The sequence below is a fragment of the Pistacia vera genome, unplaced genomic scaffold, assembly GCF_008641045.1.
Source record: "Pistacia vera cultivar Batoury unplaced genomic scaffold, PisVer_v2 Contig495, whole genome shotgun sequence".
Taxonomy (NCBI): domain Eukaryota; kingdom Viridiplantae; phylum Streptophyta; class Magnoliopsida; order Sapindales; family Anacardiaceae; genus Pistacia; species Pistacia vera.
This window is the reverse complement of record NW_022196329.1, coordinates 16,193-38,430: the sequence shown is the minus strand read 5'-3', so window position 1 is coordinate 38,430 and position 22,238 is coordinate 16,193. Positions and strand designations below refer to the sequence as shown.

Sequence of the window (22,238 nt, the reverse complement as noted above, 5' to 3'; positions counted from 1 at the left end):
CTTATATGGTCTAAAACAGTCTCCTCAGCTTGGTTTGGACGATTTAGCACAGTTATCAAGAGTTTGGTATGATTCGATGTGAGTCTGATCACTCTGTTTTCTATAGACATACATCATCAGGGCAGTGTATCTATTGGGTGTCTATGTCGATGTATTGTTATTACAGGAAGTGATCAAGAGGCATTGAACAGTTGAAGCAACACTTGTTCAAACACTTTCAGACGAAAGACTTAGGGCTATCAGATACTTTCTTGGCATAGAAGTCGCTCAGTCTAAATCTGGTATTGTTATTTCTCAGAGGAAGTATGTAATGGATATTCTAGAGGAAACAGGGATGTCAGATTGCAGACCAATAGACTCTCCTATATATCCTAATTTAAAACTTCACCTAGACAAGGGGAGCTCTTACTGATCCTGGAAGGTACGAAGACTTGTTGGAAAAATTAACTATCTTACTATCACACGACCGGATATTCTTTTTCTATCGTGTTGTGAGTCAGTTCCTTCAAACTCCATGTGATAGTCATTGGGATGCAGTTGTCGGATTTTGAGGTATATCAAGGGAGCACCAGGTAGAGGCTTACTGTATGAAAATAAGGGCCATTCGCATATTGTCGGATATTCAGATGTTGATTGGGCCGGTTCTCATCTGATAGATGTTCTACCTCAGGATTTTGGTTCTTGTTGGAGGAAACCTAGTTTCATGGAAAAGTAAGAAACAAGCAGTTGTTGCAAGGTCAAGTGCTGAAGCAGAGTATCGTGCAATGGCCTTAGCCACTTGTGAGCTGGTTTGGTTAAAACAACTAATTCAAGAGTTGAGATTTGTCGAAGTATCACAAATGAAGTTACTCTGTGATAATCAGGTTGCCCTTCATATTGTTCAAATCCAGTGTTTCATGAGAGGACTAAACACATAGAAATTGATTGTCACTTTGTTCGAGAGAAAGTTTATCAGGGTGTATTGCAACTAGTTATGTCAATTCCAACGACCAGTAGCAGTATCCTTACTAAGTGTAATACCCAAGATGTCAAAGGTATGTTCCTAACTCAAAATAGTCCTTTAAATGTTTAATTATGTTAAAAAGCATAAAATCTAACTAAGGGCAAAATAGTCAATTCATTTGGAAGGTATGAATCAATTACATAAAGAGGCTTAGGGGCAAAATGTATTTTACCTATGGATAAGCATTGAAAAAGTCAAGGATGAGTGGCTTCATTGCATTAATGGCATTAATTAAGTAATAATTGCTAGTGTGAAATGACCAAAATGCCCTTATATGAAGAATTAGGACTTATGAGTTATACAATTAAAATAATTGGGCCAATTGCATAATTTTGGAAAATAAATGAATATTTTCCTAAAATGAGATGAAATGTTCAAGCCAAGAGAGAGAGCCTTTCTTCAACATTTCTTCCATTTTCTCTCAAATCTTCCATGAAACAAGCTTTCTTTCTCTAGGTTTCAAGGAGTTTTGCATAATTTTTCAAGAAGAACAAGATAGGAGCCTTGGATCTTCAATTTGAAGGGTTTAAGGTAAGGATTAAAAACTTTAGTTTGATGTATTTGAAGATTTGAGGTAGATGTTGAGGTATAATGTTATATATGTAGGATTAAGGTGTAAAAGAAGTCAAAGGCAAAGGATTTGTTGGAGGAAGTCTTTAAAAAGGTAAGGAAGAAACCCCATGACTTAGGGTTTATGCTAGGGTTTGTAGATTTTTATGAAACCTTAAATTAAGGCTTTAAGGCATAGAATTAGTTGATGGCAAGTGTGTTGAACTCATTATTTTACTTATTGCCTTGAATTCATTATACATGAAGTTATTGCTCTTTATGTTTTATGAGTTGTTATGTTTGATTAAAGAAAATGAAGTGTAGATACTGATTGTGGCAAAAATTGTAGTATGGAGGCCACATGGTGTGAATGGTTGCTATTAGAAGTGTTGATGTGTTGTTTGCATTAGCTTACAATGTTATAGCATAATGGAGGATTATGGAAATGGATTTTACACTTCCCTTAAGATGTTAAAGACTATCAAGGGGAGGTTTATTTGATCCACAAGTATCTATTGGTTAATGTCAATAGGAATTGATGTTGCATAGTAATATGAAAATTCGGATTTAATGGGCTTAGGGGTTTTGGTAACCCTACTTCTGTATTTCGACCATAACTTGAGTTATAAAAATCGAAATGAGATGATTCTTGAAGCATTAGAAAGCTAAGACACAGACCTATAAATTTATGTTTATGCCAAGAGCCCATTCGTTTGGAAAAGGATGGAAAATGGCCTGAGACATAAACTGGTATTAAAGTTTAAGATTTAACATATCAATTCTTATGATTATGAATTGATTATTAATGTATTATTGTAGTATAACATGTACTAATGTTTACCCATTAGTTAGATGATATTTGAAAGATATACATGGTCATGATGTTAATACATGTAATGTTATGAAATGGCATGAAGATGCAATATAATACATGTTTTAAGATGATGTATGTGAGCAAGAGGTAATGTAAGTGGATTGATAATCCAAGATGAATTAAAAGTATTAGCTACCAAAATATGTATTTACATGCCATAAGATGTTAGAGATGCAAATAGACATGATAGAGAGCATATAGACACGATGGAAACGCGTAAGCATATCGATAACCGGTGAGGAAAGATGAATATATGCTTTAGATGCTAATAAACGCGTAAGCACGCCTCCCGATGATATGAGCTCTAGATGAAATGAGGCTAGATGATATGAAGTGCTTAAGATGCTAAGAAAGGTCCGATCGGCTAGAGTTAAATGTTTCATATGCATTTAGTTGGATTAAATGAGTTATGATGTTATTTACATATGAGAGATTTATACTCAGTTAGATGATTTTAGATGTTATGTCATGATATGTGATGTGTGTGTACAATTGATGTTTATATAGCCATGGATAAAATGATGAATAGCATATGAATTAGTAATAAAATGGGAAGTATCCCTAGATGTAAAAGATAAGTGATGTGTTAACAGATAAACGGATCATTCCTTACTGAGCGATTAGCGCTCACCCTTTCATTGTTGATTGCTTTGCCGGTGGACTAGAAGCGAGGGATGCTAGAGACAGGCGGACTACACGTGAGGGGAGATGATTTATTATCATCTCGATATTTTTATCTTGATGTAAATATGTAATGATAATATCTATGAATACATTTGGAAGCTTCCACCCTATAATATGTTTTTATCTTGTAATTCTTTAAGTTTGTAAATTATAAGTTTAGATCCGCGTGAATTTATATGCATGTTTTGGATATATTATTATTCCTTATACAGATTTTTTTTTCTAAATACAAATCGTTCTCCAGACATGTTCCTCGGGATCGCATTGAGGGATATTCAGAGGATACCTGACTGGAGTGGGGTTTTACACTAAGTCTCTCAAAGGTTCTCGTGTTGACTTTATTTGTAACAAGCTTGGTGCATAAGACTTATATGCTCTAGCTTGAGGGGGAGTGTTGAAATGTAAAATAGGAAATAGAATTATTCTCTTTGTAATATAGGAAATAGAATTATTCTCTTTGTAATATAGGAAATAGAATTATTCTCTTTGTAATATAGGAAATAGAATTATAATAGGAATGTAACAATTTACTTCCTAGATTAGATTTTTGTTTTTGCTATAAATTTATTGTACATTTCATTATGAATACACAAGAAAATATTTCTCCACAAAGCCCATCATGGCTATATGAGACAAATACAGTTTCTCACATCCTCTCTCACACTCGGCATGTACGGTTAGGGGCTCCCACATAAATGGGCTTGGGTAAAACTCACCCTTCAAGCCCACCATGGATTTGACTATTTTTTACCATGGATCCAGCTGAAAACAACCAGATCAGTACACAATTGGTCAGATCCAGCCAGTCGTGCGTCATTTCAATGATTGTCGATGATAGCGGCAGTGATAGTCAGCAACCGACAGTCATCTTCAGTCAGTGGGGTGGGGTGTTTTGGGTGGTATTCATGTAAATAGTTTTCAGAATAAGATCATTATTGTCCAAACATTTAATTACTTAGGGGTAAAATTGTAACAAAATTAAGATTAATTTATGTAAAATGAGAGACATTTTTGTTCAAAAAATGAATTTATGTGGTTACAAAAGTCATTTTGCATAGTTGAGTTAATTATTATTTGACAGACATACGAGGATATTTGTGTTCGAAATGTTAATTAATTATGGGTAAAATGGGAACAAAAATAGGATTATCCCATTAATTTTAAAATAACACAATTTCAATCAGTAATCAGATTACCTCTAAAATTGTTTACAATAATTATTATTAGTATTAGAAAATTATCAAAATATTTTATTACTAACAACCGAGCAAGGTAATATCTAGATTAAAAAATTGGTTACCAAAATAATCTTTTATTACTGTTAACCAACGCGCCTCAAGGGCAAATAAATTTTACAGTATCTTTTACTGTACTAGATCAGAAGTAACTAATTAGACTAGTTTTTAATAAATACAAATTAATTTTTTTATCAAATATATTATTCAGAAGAAATGTAATAAATTATTTTACTTTTATCTTTAATGTTGTGTAACAGGCGAACAAAACACATTAAATAGTAATGTCTTATTATATGAGTTGTTTTAGTCGTGTGCACTAAAGTACAAGATAAATAAATTTTCGGCATGTTTGATTTGTGATTAAAAATAATTTTTAAAAACTAAAATACAATTTAAAATTCTGAATTGTATTTTAATATTTTAAAAATATATCTCATATATAATTTAAATTTTTTTAGATTAAAAGCCGTGGAAAACTAGGGCTGAAAAAAAAAAAAACCGAATCGAACAGTAAAACTGGTTTTTCAGATTAACCAGTTCGATTTCGATTTTCTAAAGAGTAATGCTATGAACACCGAATTTTTGTACCAAAAGACATGACAACCAATCAAACGTGACCACATTAAAGTTTTTCGTGAATGAACAGTCGTCTAATATTTATAAACGTCTGTCCATATTTAATGGACTCCCATTCATATTATATGGACGGACATCCATTTAAAATGGATAGGCATCCATCTCCCATCCAAACAATTTTAAAAAATTTTACATTCAATGGACAAGCTATTATTTATATTCATTTAATTTTTGTCATTCAACTTTTGTCCATATTTAAAGTAATCGGCCAAGCTTCATTAAATTTTTATCCATATTCAAAGTAATTGGGCAAATGTCATATTCTTAACTCAATTAGTATTCATAATGAATGCATTAAATAAATTTAAATTTTAAAATTTGTTAATATTAAAAGATGGACGTCGATCCTCTTTTGAGGGTGAGCGTCCATAAACAATTTAAGCTAAATTTTTTTAGTTTAAATTATGAACGGGTATCCATTTTAAATAAATGACCATCTATATAATATAAATGAGAATCTATTTTAAACGAACGATTGTTCAATAATAATAGATAATCATCTATATTTGATGAATGACTATTTATTCGTGAAATATTTATTAATGTAATACATAACTCGTTTGATTAGGTGAATACATCGAGGCATTTTTCTTTTAAAAAATAATCAAACCAAATTTTTGGTTCAATTAACTGTTTAAGGGCAATATTAAACCCGTTAATCAAAACCGGTTTTAAAAAAAAATTAAAAAACATTCCTCCTTCTTTTTCCTTACTGTTTCTTGGCCCCACTTTTTCTTGGGTATTGGGCACGCAGACTACAGTATGCTTCTCCACACATTTTCTTACGTCTGCTTCTCCACTCAATTATTTTTCTTTTCGTCTTCTTCTCCTTTCACTACTTTCTCTTTCTTGTCGGACTTTTCAGTTTTTCATCTTCTCTATCTCCTTCACCGATTTTCTTTTTCTTTTTCGTCTTCTTTCTCTTCCTCACCTCCTCTTTTCCTTTTCTTTTTCGTCTTCTTCCCCTTTCTCCTTTCACTTTTCTGTATCTTTTCTTTTTTGTCTTCTCCATTTCTGCTCCTCCACTACTTTTCTGTTTGGATTTAGATAAGAGGCCAGAAGAGAATGCCATGATCGGGCTTCAGTGTTCTTCTTCTTCTTCGATGGTTTGATGTATTTTTAGCTTTACGGTTTGATTGGAAGCTTTGCGTCTGAGTTTTTATTTATGAGATGTCTCAATCGGAGACTAACTGAGCCTAAGAGTAATGGTACAGTCACATGAGATTACGCATCGAATTTGTACACTGAATGACGTGATAAAATCTTAATTGTTGTTTCATTATCAGTTAATATTAATTAACGGTCAGGATTTTACTATATCATTTGGTGCACAACTTTCAGTGACTCTATTATTTTCCATGAGCCTAATTATGTGCGTCTCGGTGTTGATTTGTTTGTTATGTAGGCGTTGGATTATGATTTGAGGTATTTGAAAACGACGACTGTGAGACGTCCATTTGTAGTCCTTCTTATTCTAAAAGTGTAACTTCAAATTTTATTAAAATCGGTTGACCGATAACTAAAAGCGATATTTTGGTTTGGTTAATAATCGGTTTAAAGGGTGGTTCGGTTAACAAGATTTTCATATTTGTGAAAATAACTTTTAATCGTTTTCTAAATTTACACTAGTTTCCTATTTACAATTTTATTTCTCTTTTGTATTTGTATAAAAAAAAAGTTCGAAGAAAATAAATAAAAATTTAACATTTCTTACTATTTAAAGTTAAAGTAAGAGATAAGAAATTTAAATTGTTAGCGCCGCAAAGCCGTTGATTTGAAATCCAAAGGTTCTGGTTTTTCTTAAAAAAAAGAAAAAAGAAAAAAAAAATACTGGACTCAAACCGACCCCTTTAAATTCGAAGCTCTTAAGATTTGAAGAAGTCAGAGCAGCACAGTGTCACTGACAGATGGAGTAAGAACTCAGCAAACTCTGCTACTCAATTACTGTACTACACCTGCTAATCGACTCTCAACCACACGATCTCCTCCTCACTAACGGCCCCGGAACTCCTCGGCTCCTCCCATTTGGTGCAGGGACAATTTCGGGATACACAAAAATTTTCCCGTCTTCGAGGAGGAGGCGAATGCGACTTGACATATTTGAAAAGGCCCCTTTGTATTGTATAGAAATAGAAGTCGACTGTTCCGTCCCGTCAAAACGATTCGCCGTTTGTTGGCCAGTACAAGTACAACCGTACGGTACACTGAATCTGAAATCTGGAATTTATTTCGACGGTGCACTAAATTATGAAACAAAAGTTTCCTTTAATTTTCCGATGCGGAGGAATTTGCATTCCCAAATTGTTGTATTCTTATTTATTAAATATTTATTTCTACTTATTTCATTTTTTATTTTCTCAATAATTAAAAAAATGGATAGTAATGTTATTTACTGTCAAATATAGGGTTAATTTATAATATTTAAAAGGTTGAGTTCGTTATTTTTTGTTGTTAATAAAAGTGGTCACGGGTCACAAAAGAGATTTATTCGATTATCAATTTCAGGGTTTTAGAGATTAGTTAGGATGTACGTAATCTGACTTAGACATTTAGATAAAAAAAATAAAAGGTTAATTTCTTTAATCTAAAAATATAAAAAAAAAATTACAAATTGAGAAATACTTAGACTTAATGATCTTATTTAAGGATAACTCTATTAATTTGATTGATTAAAAATAAGTACAATGTTGTAACGAGTATTTTTGTATTATTTTCATCCACGTTGATAATTCTTAAGTAACAATTTTAAAAAATGATTAAATATATTTTTCTAAATTATTAGATTAAAAATTTTGAAAATTCCATAATTGGGAATTTTAATCCAATAATTATTAAATGAACACATAGAAGAAATAAAATAAAATTATGTCTAAAATAAGAGGAAAGTGAATTTGGATTAATTAGTTTAATTAAGGTTAATTAATTAGGATTAGCATAAAATAATAATATAAAAAATAGAAAGAAGGGAAGCGACAGGACAAAAGCCATGAGTTGAGGTTTACCACAAATCCAGGCATCTCCATCTCTGTCTGGGCCCCATTTTTTCGGTGTTTGTGCTTTTGCTTTTGCCCTGCGTCCGTCCCACCGCTTTCTCCTTCGCCTTCCCCTTCGCCGTTTTCCCAATTAACCCTTTCCTATTTCAATTCTGTTTCCTTTTTCGATTTTCCCTTTCATAATTTTTTTAATTATTATTATTTTTTATTCACATTTTTAACTCGGGGTGAGATCTGATCCTGATCTGATCCCTCCCTCTGTCCTCTGCCATTTCACTATGATTTCGTTTTCAGTGCATTCAAAGCCCGTCTGATTTCCCTCTCTTTTTTTAATCCCGAGAGATAAGCTTTTTATTTTTGCTTTCACTTTGTCCATTGGTAAGTGTTAACAGAGTGGGAGGTCCGTTGTTAGTGGAAGATTAAGCGTGTTTTAGGTATGTAATTTGTGGCTTTTGTTTTTGTTTTTCTTTTGAAGTGGGATTAGGGTTGTTAGGTTATTAATGTCTGTCATGTTCTGATACGTGTTTTAATTGCTGCTGGTGTTTGTTTATTTGTCTTGTGTGTTTTTTCAGTTTTGGCATATCTGGAGGATTGATCCGTAGATTGTTGTTGTTATCTGGATCTGATCAGGGATTTTGTCATCATTTGAATCGATTGTGTTGTCAAGGTTTTATATTTTTTGGTGATAAAGTTTGGATTTTTATTTATTCGCTATTGGAAGGACAGTTTTGATATGTTTTCTCTTTAGAAGTTAAAGCTCTGAGCCAGTTAGTGAATGACTGGGAGAGATGATGATTTGATTAAACATAAAAATTGGGTTTGCATTGGAAAACGTATTCCCAATTTTTAACAAAAGGGGGCTGAGATATCTCTGGCTTGTTTAGTTTGGCTGGGGAAAGAAAAGAGGAGGGGTTTGATTGTGGTGATGAATTATTGTCAAACGTGGGGAAAGTTATATGTGGGCATTGGAAAATAATTTATGAGTGGTGGGCGGTAGCCATCGCTGTTATCACCGGATCATCCTTCTACCTCTTTGGGGTCTCCTGACAACAAATACTGTCTCTATTAGAGATACTGGTTTTTGTCTGAAATCTGTTGAATCTCACCTTTCTTCTACTGCTAAGACAAGGGATTTCTATTCTGGGGACCTTCATTTACATAGTTGTCATTGGCATGCCCTGCAGAAGAGAGTGGACACCTGTTTTCTTCGGGTGTAATGGAGTTGCAGAACAACAATCGCAGTTCCAGTTCCTTTGAAATCTCCAAAGGGTCTACCTTGATGCAGGAAAAGCATGGTAAGTCACAAAGGGTTCGCCACAAAAGCACGCAGTTTGAAGATAATCTTCTTCATGAAGAGAATACCAGGTTAATTTACATTAATGATCCTAGGAAAACCAATGACAAGTATGAGTTCACTGGGAATGAGATCACAACAAGCAAGTACACACTGATTACCTTCTTGCCCAAGAATATTTTCATTCAGTTCCATCGGGTAGCCTATTTATATTTTCTGGCAATTGCTGCTCTCAACCAGCTTCCCCCTCTTGCCGTCTTTGGGAGGACAGTGTCTCTTTTCCCCCTCCTGTTTGTGCTTTGTGTGACAGCTATTAAAGATGGCTATGAGGATTGGCGAAGACACAGATCAGACCAAAAAGAGAACAATCGGGAAGCTCTGGTGCTTCAAGGTGATCGGTTTCAGTTGAAAAAATGGAAAAAAATCCGGGCTGGTGAGGTCGTGAAAATCCTTTCTGATGAGACAATTCCATGTGACATTGTCTTGTTGAGCACTAGCGATCCTAGTGGGCTTGCTTACATTCAGACAATGAATTTGGATGGTGAGTCAAACTTGAAGACAAGGTATGCTAGGCAAGAAACGGTTTCTGCAGGACCTGAAGATCCTATATCAGGGCCGATCAGAGAAGATTCTGTATCAGGGCTGATCAGATGTGAGCAACCCAACAGGAATATTTATGAGTTCACGGCCAATATGGAGTTCAATGGGCAAAAGTTCTCCTTGAGCCAATCAAACATCGTTTTGCGTGGTTGTCAGCTGAAGAACACTGAATCGATCATCGGTGTTGTGGTATATGCAGGACAGGAAACAAAAGCAATGTTGAATAGTGCAGCATCTCCATCCAAGAGAAGCAGATTGGAAGGTTACATGAACAGGGAAACCCTGTGGTTGTCCGTTTTTCTTTTAGTTATGTGTATGGTGGTGGCCTGTGGGATGGGGCTATGGCTTCTACGCCACAAAGAGGAGCTTAACACTTTGCCTTATTACAGGAAAGTGTATTTCACATATGGGAAGGATAAATTTAAAAAGTACAAATATTATGGGATTCCCATGGAGACTTTTTTCTCCTTTTTGAGCTCTGTTATAGTGTTTCAGATAATGATACCAATTTCTCTGTACATTACAATGGAACTGGTTCGTTTGGGACAGTCATATTTCATGATTGAAGACAGGCACATGTATGACAGCAGCACTGGTTCAAGGTTTCAGTGTAGATCTTTGAATATAAATGAGGATTTGGGTCAAATACGATATGTATTTTCAGACAAAACTGGGACACTTACAGAAAACAAAATGGAATTTCGAAGAGCAAGTGTGTACGGGAACAATTACGGGAGTTCCTTGCTTGTGACCGATTCATTTGAAGGACAGGGAACTGCAGGTATGTCAACTTTGTAATTTGATGACTTTTTTCCTTTATGGTAGAGGCATGTTGCTCTCAAGGCTACGAGATCCAATATCAATAAACCAGTGCATGCTGGCAGAATAATTCGTCATGAAATTTTAGGTTCTTTATACTGTTTCTTATATGTCATTGAATGTATTGACTTACAAATGTTGTGAACACTGTGTATGATGCAGCCATTGAGTGATCAATGCCGGTTAAAATTTTATGTTCTTCTGATCTTACATGGCTATAGCAATTATTTTCTTTTATTTGTTTATATGTCATGTATACGCTTATGATATCATGTGTTCTTTAATGCTGTGGCTGTCTGTTTCCGTTGTTAGCATAGTAATACAATTTAACTACGATTACAAACTTTTTTGTAGTCCAATGTAGGGTAAAAAATGTCAGCTCTTTACTGGAATTAGAGCAGGAGATTCCTGTAACATGGTCTCTTTGTAGTCCAATCCATGGTTCAAGTTTCTGTTTGCTTGTTACCATCTGACTGTTGATTGGCATGTCTTGACGTTTCAATTCCTTCCAATTTTACTCATCTTATTTTGGACCAGTGACACCGAGTAATTGAGCTGTCAGTGGGAGCAACTAAGAAAGTTATTATAGTTGATTAGTAATTTCGTTAGTTTGAGCCTTCAAAATCATGCTTAGTAATGAAGACCATTGCACAAATTGCAATGAAAGGATAATTTAGACATTGTCCTTATCTTATTAGGAACAATCAATAAAAAGTAGAATGGATAAATATGTGCTTTATTAGCTTAGAATCAACCCTTACGAATGAAAAGTTTTCCTCCAAATGGAACCATTAGCTGGATGAGACCTGTGTTACTGAAAACGTATATTTACAAGATTATGAGGACTCTAGGAGATTGCGAGCTTACTTTGCCAATAATTTATTTTAGAATCTTTTGTATGATAAATACATTTGGTTAGTTCATATTGTGCCATTAAACATAAAACTGAAATATGTCTATCAAGAATTTTAACTCTTTTTCTTTTCAAAGCTCAATTTAGTGAAGGCTCGCTTCTGTTGTGTCAAATGCCCTCTGTTTGTGAAGGATAGGGTTGGGAACACATAATCACCGTGACTGATGTCATAGTGGGCCTTATTTTTAGAGTTTATTGGTAGAAGCATCTATATGAGGAAGCAAACCAATTTTTTTATTTATTTTTTTTTTTTTTTAAGCTCTTGCATCATTGAATTATCAATTTCGGGCTGTCCATTGGTTGTGAGTAACGAATGATATAAGCACCAGAACAACCTCAAAAGATAGTAATGGTGACACTTATGATTTATTTTGGCATTTAATTATTCATGGTTTGCTTTCAGGTTTTTGAGGTAATTGATATTGTACACCTTATCATTAAAGTGATATATTAGTTACTAAAAACAACAAAAATAACAGCAGTTAACCTAACAAGAAAAAAAATATCATAGTTTGGTAGAAGAACTACACCAATGTCTAAAAGGTAGTTTATGCCATATGGCTGGTAAACTTGTGGAGATAAACAATTACGAAAGCTAATCTATTTTGATTCAAGTCATTTTTTCTGATCTTCATTGATGACTGTAGTATTTATGATCTGTAAAGAACTTGAAAATTAGAAAACATAATAAATTTTTAATGTTCATAGTGAATCCTGTATTGATTGCGTGCAAAGAAAGCTACATCATGAAAATTGTATTTATTGTTTGTCATTTTTCTTTTGGTGACAATCTTGCTGCAAATTCTTCAGTCGATAAATTGAGGAGAATTTATTTTAATTAACTCTTTCATTATCTTTAGCAGCAAAAGCTGTTGGTAGAAGGAGATGGAAACTTAACTCGGAAATTGCCGTTGATTATGAATTAATGGAGTTGTTGACCAAAGACTTAGCTGGTGATGAACGAATTGCTGCACATGAGTTTTTCCTTACACTGGCCGCATGTAATACTGTGATCCCAATTCCTAGTTCTGGAAGATCTTCCAGTTTCACCGGAAGCGAATCACTTGATAATGATAATGTAGAAACTATTAATTATCAGGGTGAATCTCCAGATGAGCAAGCGCTAGTTTCTGCAGCCTCAGCATATGGATACACTCTCTTTGAGCGCACATCTGGCCACATTGGGATTGAGATCAATGATAAGAGATTAAGGTAGATGGTTTCTCACTTTAGCTTTTCTTTCAATTCTCTGTCCTGAATTTCATCACCACCCATCCTACCTAGTTATTTTCCTGTGGTTGTAAAACTGAGTAATGTTTCTGCTACTCATTTCTGTTGTTAGCTCTAATACAACATTTTATGAACATTGTAGTTTTCAGTATTTGAATAAAAGCTTCAAATGATTATCTTTTATGTTCAATATAGGTTTGATGTGTTGGGATTGCATGAATTCGATAGCGTTCGCAAAAGAATGTCAGTCGTTGTCAGATTTCCTGACAATAGTGTGAAGGTGTTGGTGAAGGGTGCTGATAATTCAATGTTCGGTATATTAGCTAAAGATTCTGAGAGGAATGACCTTGTAAGGCATGCAACTGAGAGCCATCTGACTGAATATTCATCACAGGGCTTACGCACTCTTGTCGTTGCTGCAAGGGATCTTACTGATGCAGAACTTGAGCAGTGGCAGCGCATGTATGAAGATGCAAGCACCTCTTTAGCCGATAGAGCTCAAAAACTTCGCCAAACGGCATTGCTTATTGAATCCAATTTAAATTTACTTGGGGCTACTGGAATTGAGGACAAGCTACAGGATGGTGTACCAGAAGCAATTGAGGCCCTTCGGCAAGCGGGAATTAAGGTCTGGGTTCTGACTGGAGATAAACAAGAGACAGCAATTTCAATTGGTCTTTCTTGCAAACTTCTGTCCACAGATATGCAGCAAATAATTATAAATGGTAATTCTGAGGAGGAATGCAAAAATCTTTTAGCTGCTGAAAAAGCTAAATATGGTGTGAAATCATCCAATGGAAAAAAAAATAGTTCGAAATCAAAAGAGAATACTGAAAACAACCATCTTGAGATTCCGAATGATACGAAGTCTTCCAATGTGCCAGAAGGGTGTTCTGGGAAGGATGAAGTGAATGCATCATTGGCACTCATAATTGATGGAAATAGTTTGGTGTATATTCTGGAGAAGGATTTGGAGACAGATGTATGAATCCTTCTATCCTTTTCTATTTGTTACTCCACTTAAATGTTGTACTACATTAACTTTGTTCTATCAGTTTACTTTTCTTAAATGTTAAAGTTATGCTTTGGTACATAATGCAGTTGAATTAGCTTCCATAGTCTATGAACTTGTTTAACTCCTTGATATTTACTTGATAATTCATTTATGTTTCAACAGCTTTTTGACCTTGCGACTTCCTGTCAAGTTGTGCTATGCTGTCGGGTTGCACCATTGCAGAAAGCTGGAATTGTTGATCTAATCAAGAGCCGAACTGATGATATGACACTGGCCATAGGTGATGGTGAGTTTTCTTGCGGACAATTAACTTAGCTGCTGGGGAGGGGGGATTCAGTTCAGCTTGGGATGATCTGCTCCGGCAAGCTTGTTATATTTCTGTGCTTACACATCAAACAAATATTTATTGTCATGTTTTGATTTTTCTGAAATAGTTGTGATGTTCATAAGCATGTATCATTGCACACACAATTGCTTTTGTCCAGGAAGCTGTTATTCTTGCTTTTACCTGACCAATGGCATTTTTATAGGGGCCAATGATGTTTCTATGATCCAAATGGCGGATGTTGGTGTTGGAATATGTGGTCAGGAAGGGCGTCAAGCAGTGATGGCATCAGACTTTGCAATGGGGCAGTTTCGGTTTCTGAAAAGATTACTCTTGGTGCATGGACACTGGAATTATCAGCGTGTGGGCTATTTAATTCTATACAACTTCTACCGTAATGCTGTTTTTGTATTGATGCTATTCTGGTATGCATAGTTTCTTTAATGTGAGCATTTATATTTTCTTCAAACTTCTATGTTTAACATATTTTTTATTATTGTCTTTGGTGGGATATATTTTGATTTCGGGTAGTTAACTTCTTTATGTTTTGGTCTTCTTTTACCGCCAAGCATTAATCATTGAACCACAAGAAACTTAAAAAATATTGTGAATTTCCTTTTTCAGTTACAAATAAACATAGCTGTTGAATTCCTTATGAGCAAGCACTTCCCTCCTTTGTTAAATGACAAATAATGCATTATAAATGGATAAGTCTTTGAATAGGATATTGTGAATGGATATCTGGATGATTTAAAGCTTTGTCAACTTTTGGCCCATATATCTGATTGATGTGGGATGTTAGAGAAAATTGGAAGTAGCTACTTGTTCTTTTGGCTGCTTTTGAGGTCTTGCATCGTAAACAAAAAATGTGGCAGTTTCAGTACTAGGGGTTTGTTTCTCCTATTATCTTATATCATGAAGCACTTCTGAAGTTGTGGTTTATTATTAACATGCTTTCATTTTTCTGTAGGTACATTTTGTGCACAGCTTTTTCGACTACTTCTGCATTAACAGATTGGAGTAGTGTATTTTATTCTGTTATATATACATCTGTGCCCACTATTTTTGTCGGTATTCTGGACAAAGACTTAAGTCATAGGACATTGTTACAGTATCCAAAACTTTATGGTGCGGGGCATAGACAGGAGGCATATAATATGCATCTCTTCTGGATCACTATGTGTGACACACTATGGCAGAGTCTTGTTCTCTTCTATATTCCTTTGTACGTTTACAAGGAGAGCACAATTGATATCTGGAGCATGGGCAGTTTGTGGACATTAGCCGTAGTCATCCTTGTTAGTATACACCTGGCTATGGATATACAGCGTTGGATATTTGTTACTCATGCGGCGGTATGGGGATCTATAGTTATTACATACGCCTGCATGGTGGTACTGGATTCTGTCCCTATTTTACCCAACTACTGGTTAGTTTTGCTGATGTCTAGTAGTATATGTTTCATTGTCTTTCTTATTCTAGTTCTATAGACTAAGTGAATACACTTTAATGTTTTTGGCAGGACAATCTACAATCTGGCTAAGTCACCAACCTATTGGCTCACCATTTTGCTTATTATAATTGTTGCATTGCTCCCTCGTTTTCTTTTCAAAGCTGTACATCAACATTTTTGGCCTTCAGATATCCAGATAGCCAGAGAAGCTGAGGTACTAAGAAAACAAGCTAATTATTTGAGTTCAAAACCAAATCAGGATTCCAGTTAGCATGTGCTTTACCTCTCTTGTTGAACCCATCTTGAGATGGCTTTCCATGAGTTCATGCTTGATATGGCTCTCCGACGGCATCTAGTTGTAAAGTTCTGTGGTAAGCGCTTGTTTTATTTCCCTTATTCTATCAATTGTACATACTTATATTATGAAGTTAGTTGTAACTGATAATACCTTGTAATTATTTACTCGGGATGTAATAGTTATTCAATATAATGTAAGTGATGTTATGTGGTTGGCATTCCTCAGATGAGTTCCAAAAAAGCTGATTTTGCACCAGTAATCGAAAGAAATGGTTGGCATTGAGACAACAGAGCAGAGAGTTATCGATTATTGGATTGTCAGGGCAAGTGAGACGATTAAAGCCAATGAGAGTGGTTCTGGTGTATTGAAATAGCCAGTTGGATGATTGAAATCGGGAAGGTTGGAAGATGCGAAGCCAGGAGTGGAGCTTTTCAACTTCGGTTGATTCTTTTGAGTGTTGAGGATTTGGCAGTGTGTAAGGATTTGATCACAATATTAGTAGCCTGAAATGGCTAAGATGGACAGAAAATATAATTCCCTAGTATATAGTAGTTTGTGTAAAGTTCATCAGGTTGACACTGAAAAATATTAGGAAAAAGAAAAAAAAAATTGTTGACAGAAATACAGGTCATTTCATTCAATTTCATTTGTCTTGACCAAATCTTGCAACTTCACCTATGGAGGCCGATAACGATCATGAAGGGCATATTTGGATTTCTTTTAAGATGAGTGATGTCTAGTACATAAATATATGTTCACAGAAGAGGTTAATGTTTGGCCATTAATGGCGTCCATTGAATTGGCTCTCTATAAGTTTGTTTAATCAAATCAAACATTTATAGCTTGTTTTTACCTTTGTACCAGAGACTCAGAGAGGCACAAATACAGCTGCCATATTTAAGACCAACAATATTTGAATCAAAGTGGCAATCATGGTGCTTTGTATTTGCTTGATTCAATCAATTTTTGGGGCAGGCCCTATTGAATTAATGTTCGTACATACAGTACAGGTGTAGTAAAGCCTCTGGATTTATGTTTGAAGGATTCTCATCTTTTTTCTTTTAAAAAAAAAAAGAGGGATAAGCCCTCCAACCACTAACAAGTTTTTGTACAATTCAATCTGTAAACTGTACTATCTTTTTTTCTCTTTTTTTTTTTTTTTTTTGCGGTAACCGAGATATCGAGCCAGTTTACGTATATATCAACTAACTCGATGTATTAAACACTCTATAACCCAAAGACCAAATAAGTCACTATATTATTGTGGTAGGTGATCTCAATATTTAAACCCAAACTCTACGGTCTTTGAAAAGCCAGAGACAAATAGTTTTTCTAGAGTGGGACATAACAAACCCCAAACTTGTGATTGGGAACCAAATTACATGTTTAACAGTTCGATCAATCTTTTTTTTTTTCAATCAAGATGTTTGACCAATTTATGTACATTTCGATTAATTCTCAAGACGAGACTTATACAGTAATTCACTGTTGGTCCGTCATAGCTCCTAACTTAAATCGCGGATATTTAAATGGGAAATCAACACTCACGATTGGGAATACAGCCTGATTAAATCCAATATGTAGTTATAACATAGTTTTATGTGTATAGTTGATTCAAGGAGATGACCACAAGAATGTGAACACGTTTTATTTTCCAATCATTCATATAAATTATAAAATAAATAGTAGTAGTAATAAAGAAACATAATTACAAATAAGGTGCACATGAAAAATAATAGATTTATCTTTTAAATAATCATCGAAAATCAATATATTGATCTGATAATATTATTAAACCAATACGAAATCGTGAAGTACCAAATTATTTTATTTTATTTTCAACCATCAATAAAATGTTCACATGGGTATTATGACTAAAGGAATTTAGTATGCTCATAATAAGATGATTTATACTTTAAATAAAATTGAAGAAATATAAATAAATAAATAAATTTATGATACAATTCTTTTTTATATATTCAAATTATTTTATATAATTATTAAATTGTATTGATAAAAAAATTATATTACAATAAAGCTTATATATAATATAATATTTATTTAATTAATAGGACAAGCTGTATAAAAATACTATACAACCTACGTAACCCTAACTAACTAGATGTTGTCGTCTTCTTCTAGCCTAGATTGCCCCTCGATTTTTCTTTTATTACGGAAGAATCAACGTCTCAAGTTAGTATAATCAAGGTCATTATTGTCCTTCGAAAAATCGTTGTGTCTGAAACGGATAAGAAACGGAGACCAATGAACTCAACTTTATTTTTTAATAGGTCCCAATCTTGATGCTGACAATGCAGAAAATGACGTCATCCTAGCTACGTCATCCTTTCGTAACCTGTACGGCTAAACACTTGCTCAAACGCGCGTGGAATCACGGTTTGGTGATATTTCTGCCCACCTAACACTTTTCTTAGTGGATTGGAAGATATGTTAATTACTTAGCCCCCCTAAATGTTTATCTAATATCATTGATATCCCTATATATACAAGACAAACTTTCACCATTTTCTCTTGCTTTTGCCTAGAATTAAACACATGCTTTTGTTCTTAAATTGTCATTGGCTTCCTCATTGTTAGATAAATTTAGTCAAATTGAATTATATTTGACTTTACCAAAAATATATAGGTTGCCTCTTGATATCAGTAAAAATCACCTAAAGCATCTTATACTATGAGCAATGCTATGTTAACAACCGCCCTCACAAATCTCTCTTACAAACCTAACGTGTCAACAGATTAGTGTTGTCATGTCATCTCTCACCCAACCCAAGACATCCAAGCACTACGGTAAACAAACGGTAGTTCCTAGAGAAGGAACAACCATCCCCTACTAAGGAACGACTATTCCTTGAGGGAACATGGTTCTGTTCTGTTTCTTCTCTTCTTCTTCTTCTTATCTCTTCTGTTCTGTTTCTTCTTCTTCTTGTCCAAATCATTTCCCGTTGGTGGAGCTGCCATGGCAGTGACAGGTCAGGGGCCACATTGGCGTTGTGAGAGGGAGTCGTTGGTGTAGCTTTATTCCTTATACTATAAGAAAAATCAATAAAAAAACTTTAATAGAAAAAAAGTCTCAAGATTATCTAAAAAATTATGGAGAATGTTCTTCATTTTAAAGAAACAATCAATATATATATAGTAAATTTCTAGTATGAATGTCTTTTAAGTTTTTAACATGTGGACAAATGGTTAGCAACTAGTCTCTTACTCCACCCTCGGGTAGCTCAAGTAATAGGACAAGAGCTAAGATGTGTGGTTAAGACGCACTGTCCTATATTTGAATCCCCACTCCCTAAATTTAAATAGGTAATCATGGCGATGAGATGCTTTATTAATCACCTATAGGAATTAGTCTAAGATGCATGCAAACATGTCCATACACCATGTTTCAAATAATTAAAAAAAAAAAAAAAAGTCTGAGTTTTTAACGTGTGGACAAATGATTAGTAACTAGTCTCTTGCTCCACCCTCAGGTAGCTCAAGTGATAGGACAAGCGTTGGAATGTGTGGTTAAGACGCACTATCCTATATTTGAATCCCCATGGCTCCCTAAATGTAAGCAGGTAATCATGACGATGAGATGCTTTATTAATCACCTATAGGAATTAGTCTAAGATGCATGCAAACATGTCCGGACACCATGTTTCAAATAAAAAAAAAAAAAAAAAAAAGTCTTTTGCTTCAAAAAATGTAAAATGAAAACCGGAGGCTAGCTACTCACATTTATTTCATATGTTAAAAACTTTAAAATATCTGCACATCAAAACTAATCATACGGAAATTTTGACTCAAATTTAATATGTTATCGATATTTTTTACGATATGGATATCCATAGTAAATTTATAGCATGAAATAATTTATGTTCAATGAAAGAAGTAATCAATCCAATATATTCATTAATATTATACAATAAATTAGGAATACTTTTTTTTTTTTTTAAGACAAGGGTACAAAACTTATAGGGGTGTCAGATATATATTCCAAAACTTATAGGGGTTACTTAATTCGTGGAAAAAAAATAATAAAAATTATCTGAAAGTAGAGTGGAACCAGCGCGTGGATGGTTGGATGATAAATAGCTTATAAAGTAATGGAATTTATCTTTGAAGGTTCCCTCACTGGCCCCTGGTCTCTTTCTCAAATATAAAGGCCGCCCAATTTTCTTGTTCCATTTCCATCTACCACCAGAGATAATGGAGTCTTCCTCTTGGCCTGATCATCTTCCTTCAGATCGACGGAGAGCCATTGATGAGCTCGTTAAAGGTCGAGATCTCACCCTTAAGCTTCGCGATCTCGTTCATAGAAACAACAACAACAATAATAATACTAATGCTGCAATCTCATCACTCAATCAAGATCTTGTTCTCAACATACTCAAGTCTTTCACCAACTGTCTCTCCATTTTGAAGAGAAGTTATGGTGAGTCTGATGAAGTCTCTCAAGTTCCAACTGATCCTACCCACTTCACCTGGGACGCTGATGTTGCTGTCAAGTCTGAGGATTCAGAGGGAAGTAGTAAAACTACTTCAACAATCAAAGATCGGAGAGGATGCTACAAGAGAAGGTAATAATTATAATAATAATAATTCTACCTTTTTTATAAATAAAAAAAAAAAAAAAAGTCTTTTAAGGTTAGTTTAGATAAAGGGTTGTTTTTGAAACTTTTTAGATTAGTATTTTGAGTGATTAACCAATAATGTTTAGTGAAAATGTATTTATTAATAGTTTTTTAGGGTTAGTTTAGTGATGTTCAAGAGAGAAAGAGATGTTTTTGGAATTTTCTAGATTAGTATTTTGAGTGATTAATTAACCATTGATTAATGAAGATATATATAAATATATTATGCTTTTGATTAATTGTTTAATTCAGGAGTGTTTAATTACTAATCTTAACACTAATTAATTGATGTTCCTTTTGGAATTCACTTGAATTAATCACTAATTCACTATATTTCCCATTTCTTGATTGCAGAAAGTGTTCTGATTTTATTACCAAAGAGACCTCTACCCTGACGGACGATGGCCATGCCTGGAGAAAATATGGACAGAAACTGATTCTCAATGCCAAATACCCAAGGTATGATATCAAAAGTCAGTCAGAAAAGATGATTTGAAATAATCTAGCTAGATCTTTAACCTAATTTGAAGTTTTGATCCATTTTCTGTGTGCAGGAACTATTTTAGGTGCACCCACAAGCATGACCAAGGTTGCCAGGCTACAAAGCAGGTCCAACAAATTGAAGAGAATCCTCCATTGTACCGTTCAATATATTATGGTCATCATACATGCAAGAATTTGCTCAAGGCTTCTCAGTTTCTTTTGGATTCTACTTCAAAGGATCAATCTTCAATGATCAGCTTTGGTAATATCCCCATCGCAGATAAACAAAACCACCCATTTTTCTCTTCCTTTTCCTCATCAGTGAAACAGGAATACAGGGATGAGTTACCACCTAGTGATCATCATAATGACCCCTCATCATCGTCCGATCATCATTATCTCTTGTCACCTCATGATGATCAACTTACAACATTGTTGTCATCGGATCGTGGGGAGGTGATTTCTGGGGGTAATTCTTCATGTTCAAGTTTGGACATGGAAGTCATGGCGGTGGAATCTGTCAACTTTGATGATGATATTTTGCAATATGTCTTTTAATATATATGCCCAGTTCCCTTGTAATATGTTCTTGTAGGAAAAACTTTATTAAATTTGCTCTAGCTTCTTTTTATAAGACTCATAGTTTCTTCTGTAACTCCCCTCCTAATGTATAATATGAAAAATTTTAGCTTCTCCATTACTGTATCAGTACTGCTTTAGTGTCTCAACATGGAGAAAATGAATCCTAGCCATTTTTTTAAGATAAGGTTCTGATAAAGTTATGTGTAGTGTGCATTAAAGAACTCCTTGCTTGCTAAGTAATTATGTTGAACACTTTAGGAATAAAGGTTGCTGACGGTTAAGGTAGTCTTCTAGCATGGACCAAAAAACAGTATTTGAACAGGCTCTATGTAGCTTAACTGTTCGTTTGAGACACTTAGATATATTACTCAAGAGGTCTTAAGTTTGAATCTTCACGACTACTAATAATGGGTAGTCACTAGAGACTTATCTAGTCATTAATTTCAAGGCTTCAGGGACTAGTTGAGGTGCACGCAAGCTGGTTGGACACCCTCGGATACCATCTTGAAGAATCTATAGCCACCAATATGATTTGGGTTAAAGATAAGAACTGGGTTAGGGAAAATTAGACCAATTGCAGATATAGTATGCAATAAGAACTGGGTACTCACT

The 22,238-nt window shown here is 34.4% G+C and overlaps 2 protein-coding genes across 4 annotated transcripts; both read left to right on the top strand.

The window, feature by feature from the left end:
* Nucleotides 1–7,995: 7,995 nt before the first annotated feature.
* LOC116105173 (phospholipid-transporting ATPase 1-like) lies at nt 7,996–16,623 on the top strand. Of its 3 annotated transcripts, none has more exons than XR_004124043.1 (9): nt 7,996–8,411; nt 8,550–10,652; nt 12,467–12,815; nt 13,029–13,815; nt 14,011–14,134; nt 14,379–14,598; nt 15,144–15,602; nt 15,696–15,997; nt 16,150–16,623. XR_004124043.1 is itself a non-coding variant. In XM_031391598.1 (8 exons), the coding sequence occupies exons 2-8, from the start codon at nt 9,194–9,196 to the stop codon at nt 15,895–15,897; spliced, it is 3,603 nt and encodes a 1,200-aa protein (XP_031247458.1). In that variant the 5' UTR covers nt 7,996–8,411; nt 8,550–9,193; the 3' UTR covers nt 15,898–16,148. The 3 variants fall into 3 exon arrangements, 1 of the variants encoding a protein (XP_031247458.1); XR_004124042.1 differs by having other exon boundaries at nt 12,464–12,815; XM_031391598.1 differs by lacking the exon at nt 16,150–16,623 and having other exon boundaries at nt 12,464–12,815; nt 15,696–16,148.
* Nucleotides 16,624–20,061: 3,438 nt separating this feature from the next.
* On the top strand, nt 20,062–21,726 carry LOC116105187 (WRKY DNA-binding transcription factor 70-like). The gene is made up of 3 exons (XM_031391623.1): nt 20,062–20,507; nt 20,916–21,020; nt 21,116–21,726. The coding sequence occupies exons 1-3, from the start codon at nt 20,137–20,139 to the stop codon at nt 21,600–21,602; spliced, it is 963 nt and encodes a 320-aa protein (XP_031247483.1). The 5' UTR covers nt 20,062–20,136; the 3' UTR covers nt 21,603–21,726.
* Nucleotides 21,727–22,238: the final 512 nt, after the last annotated feature.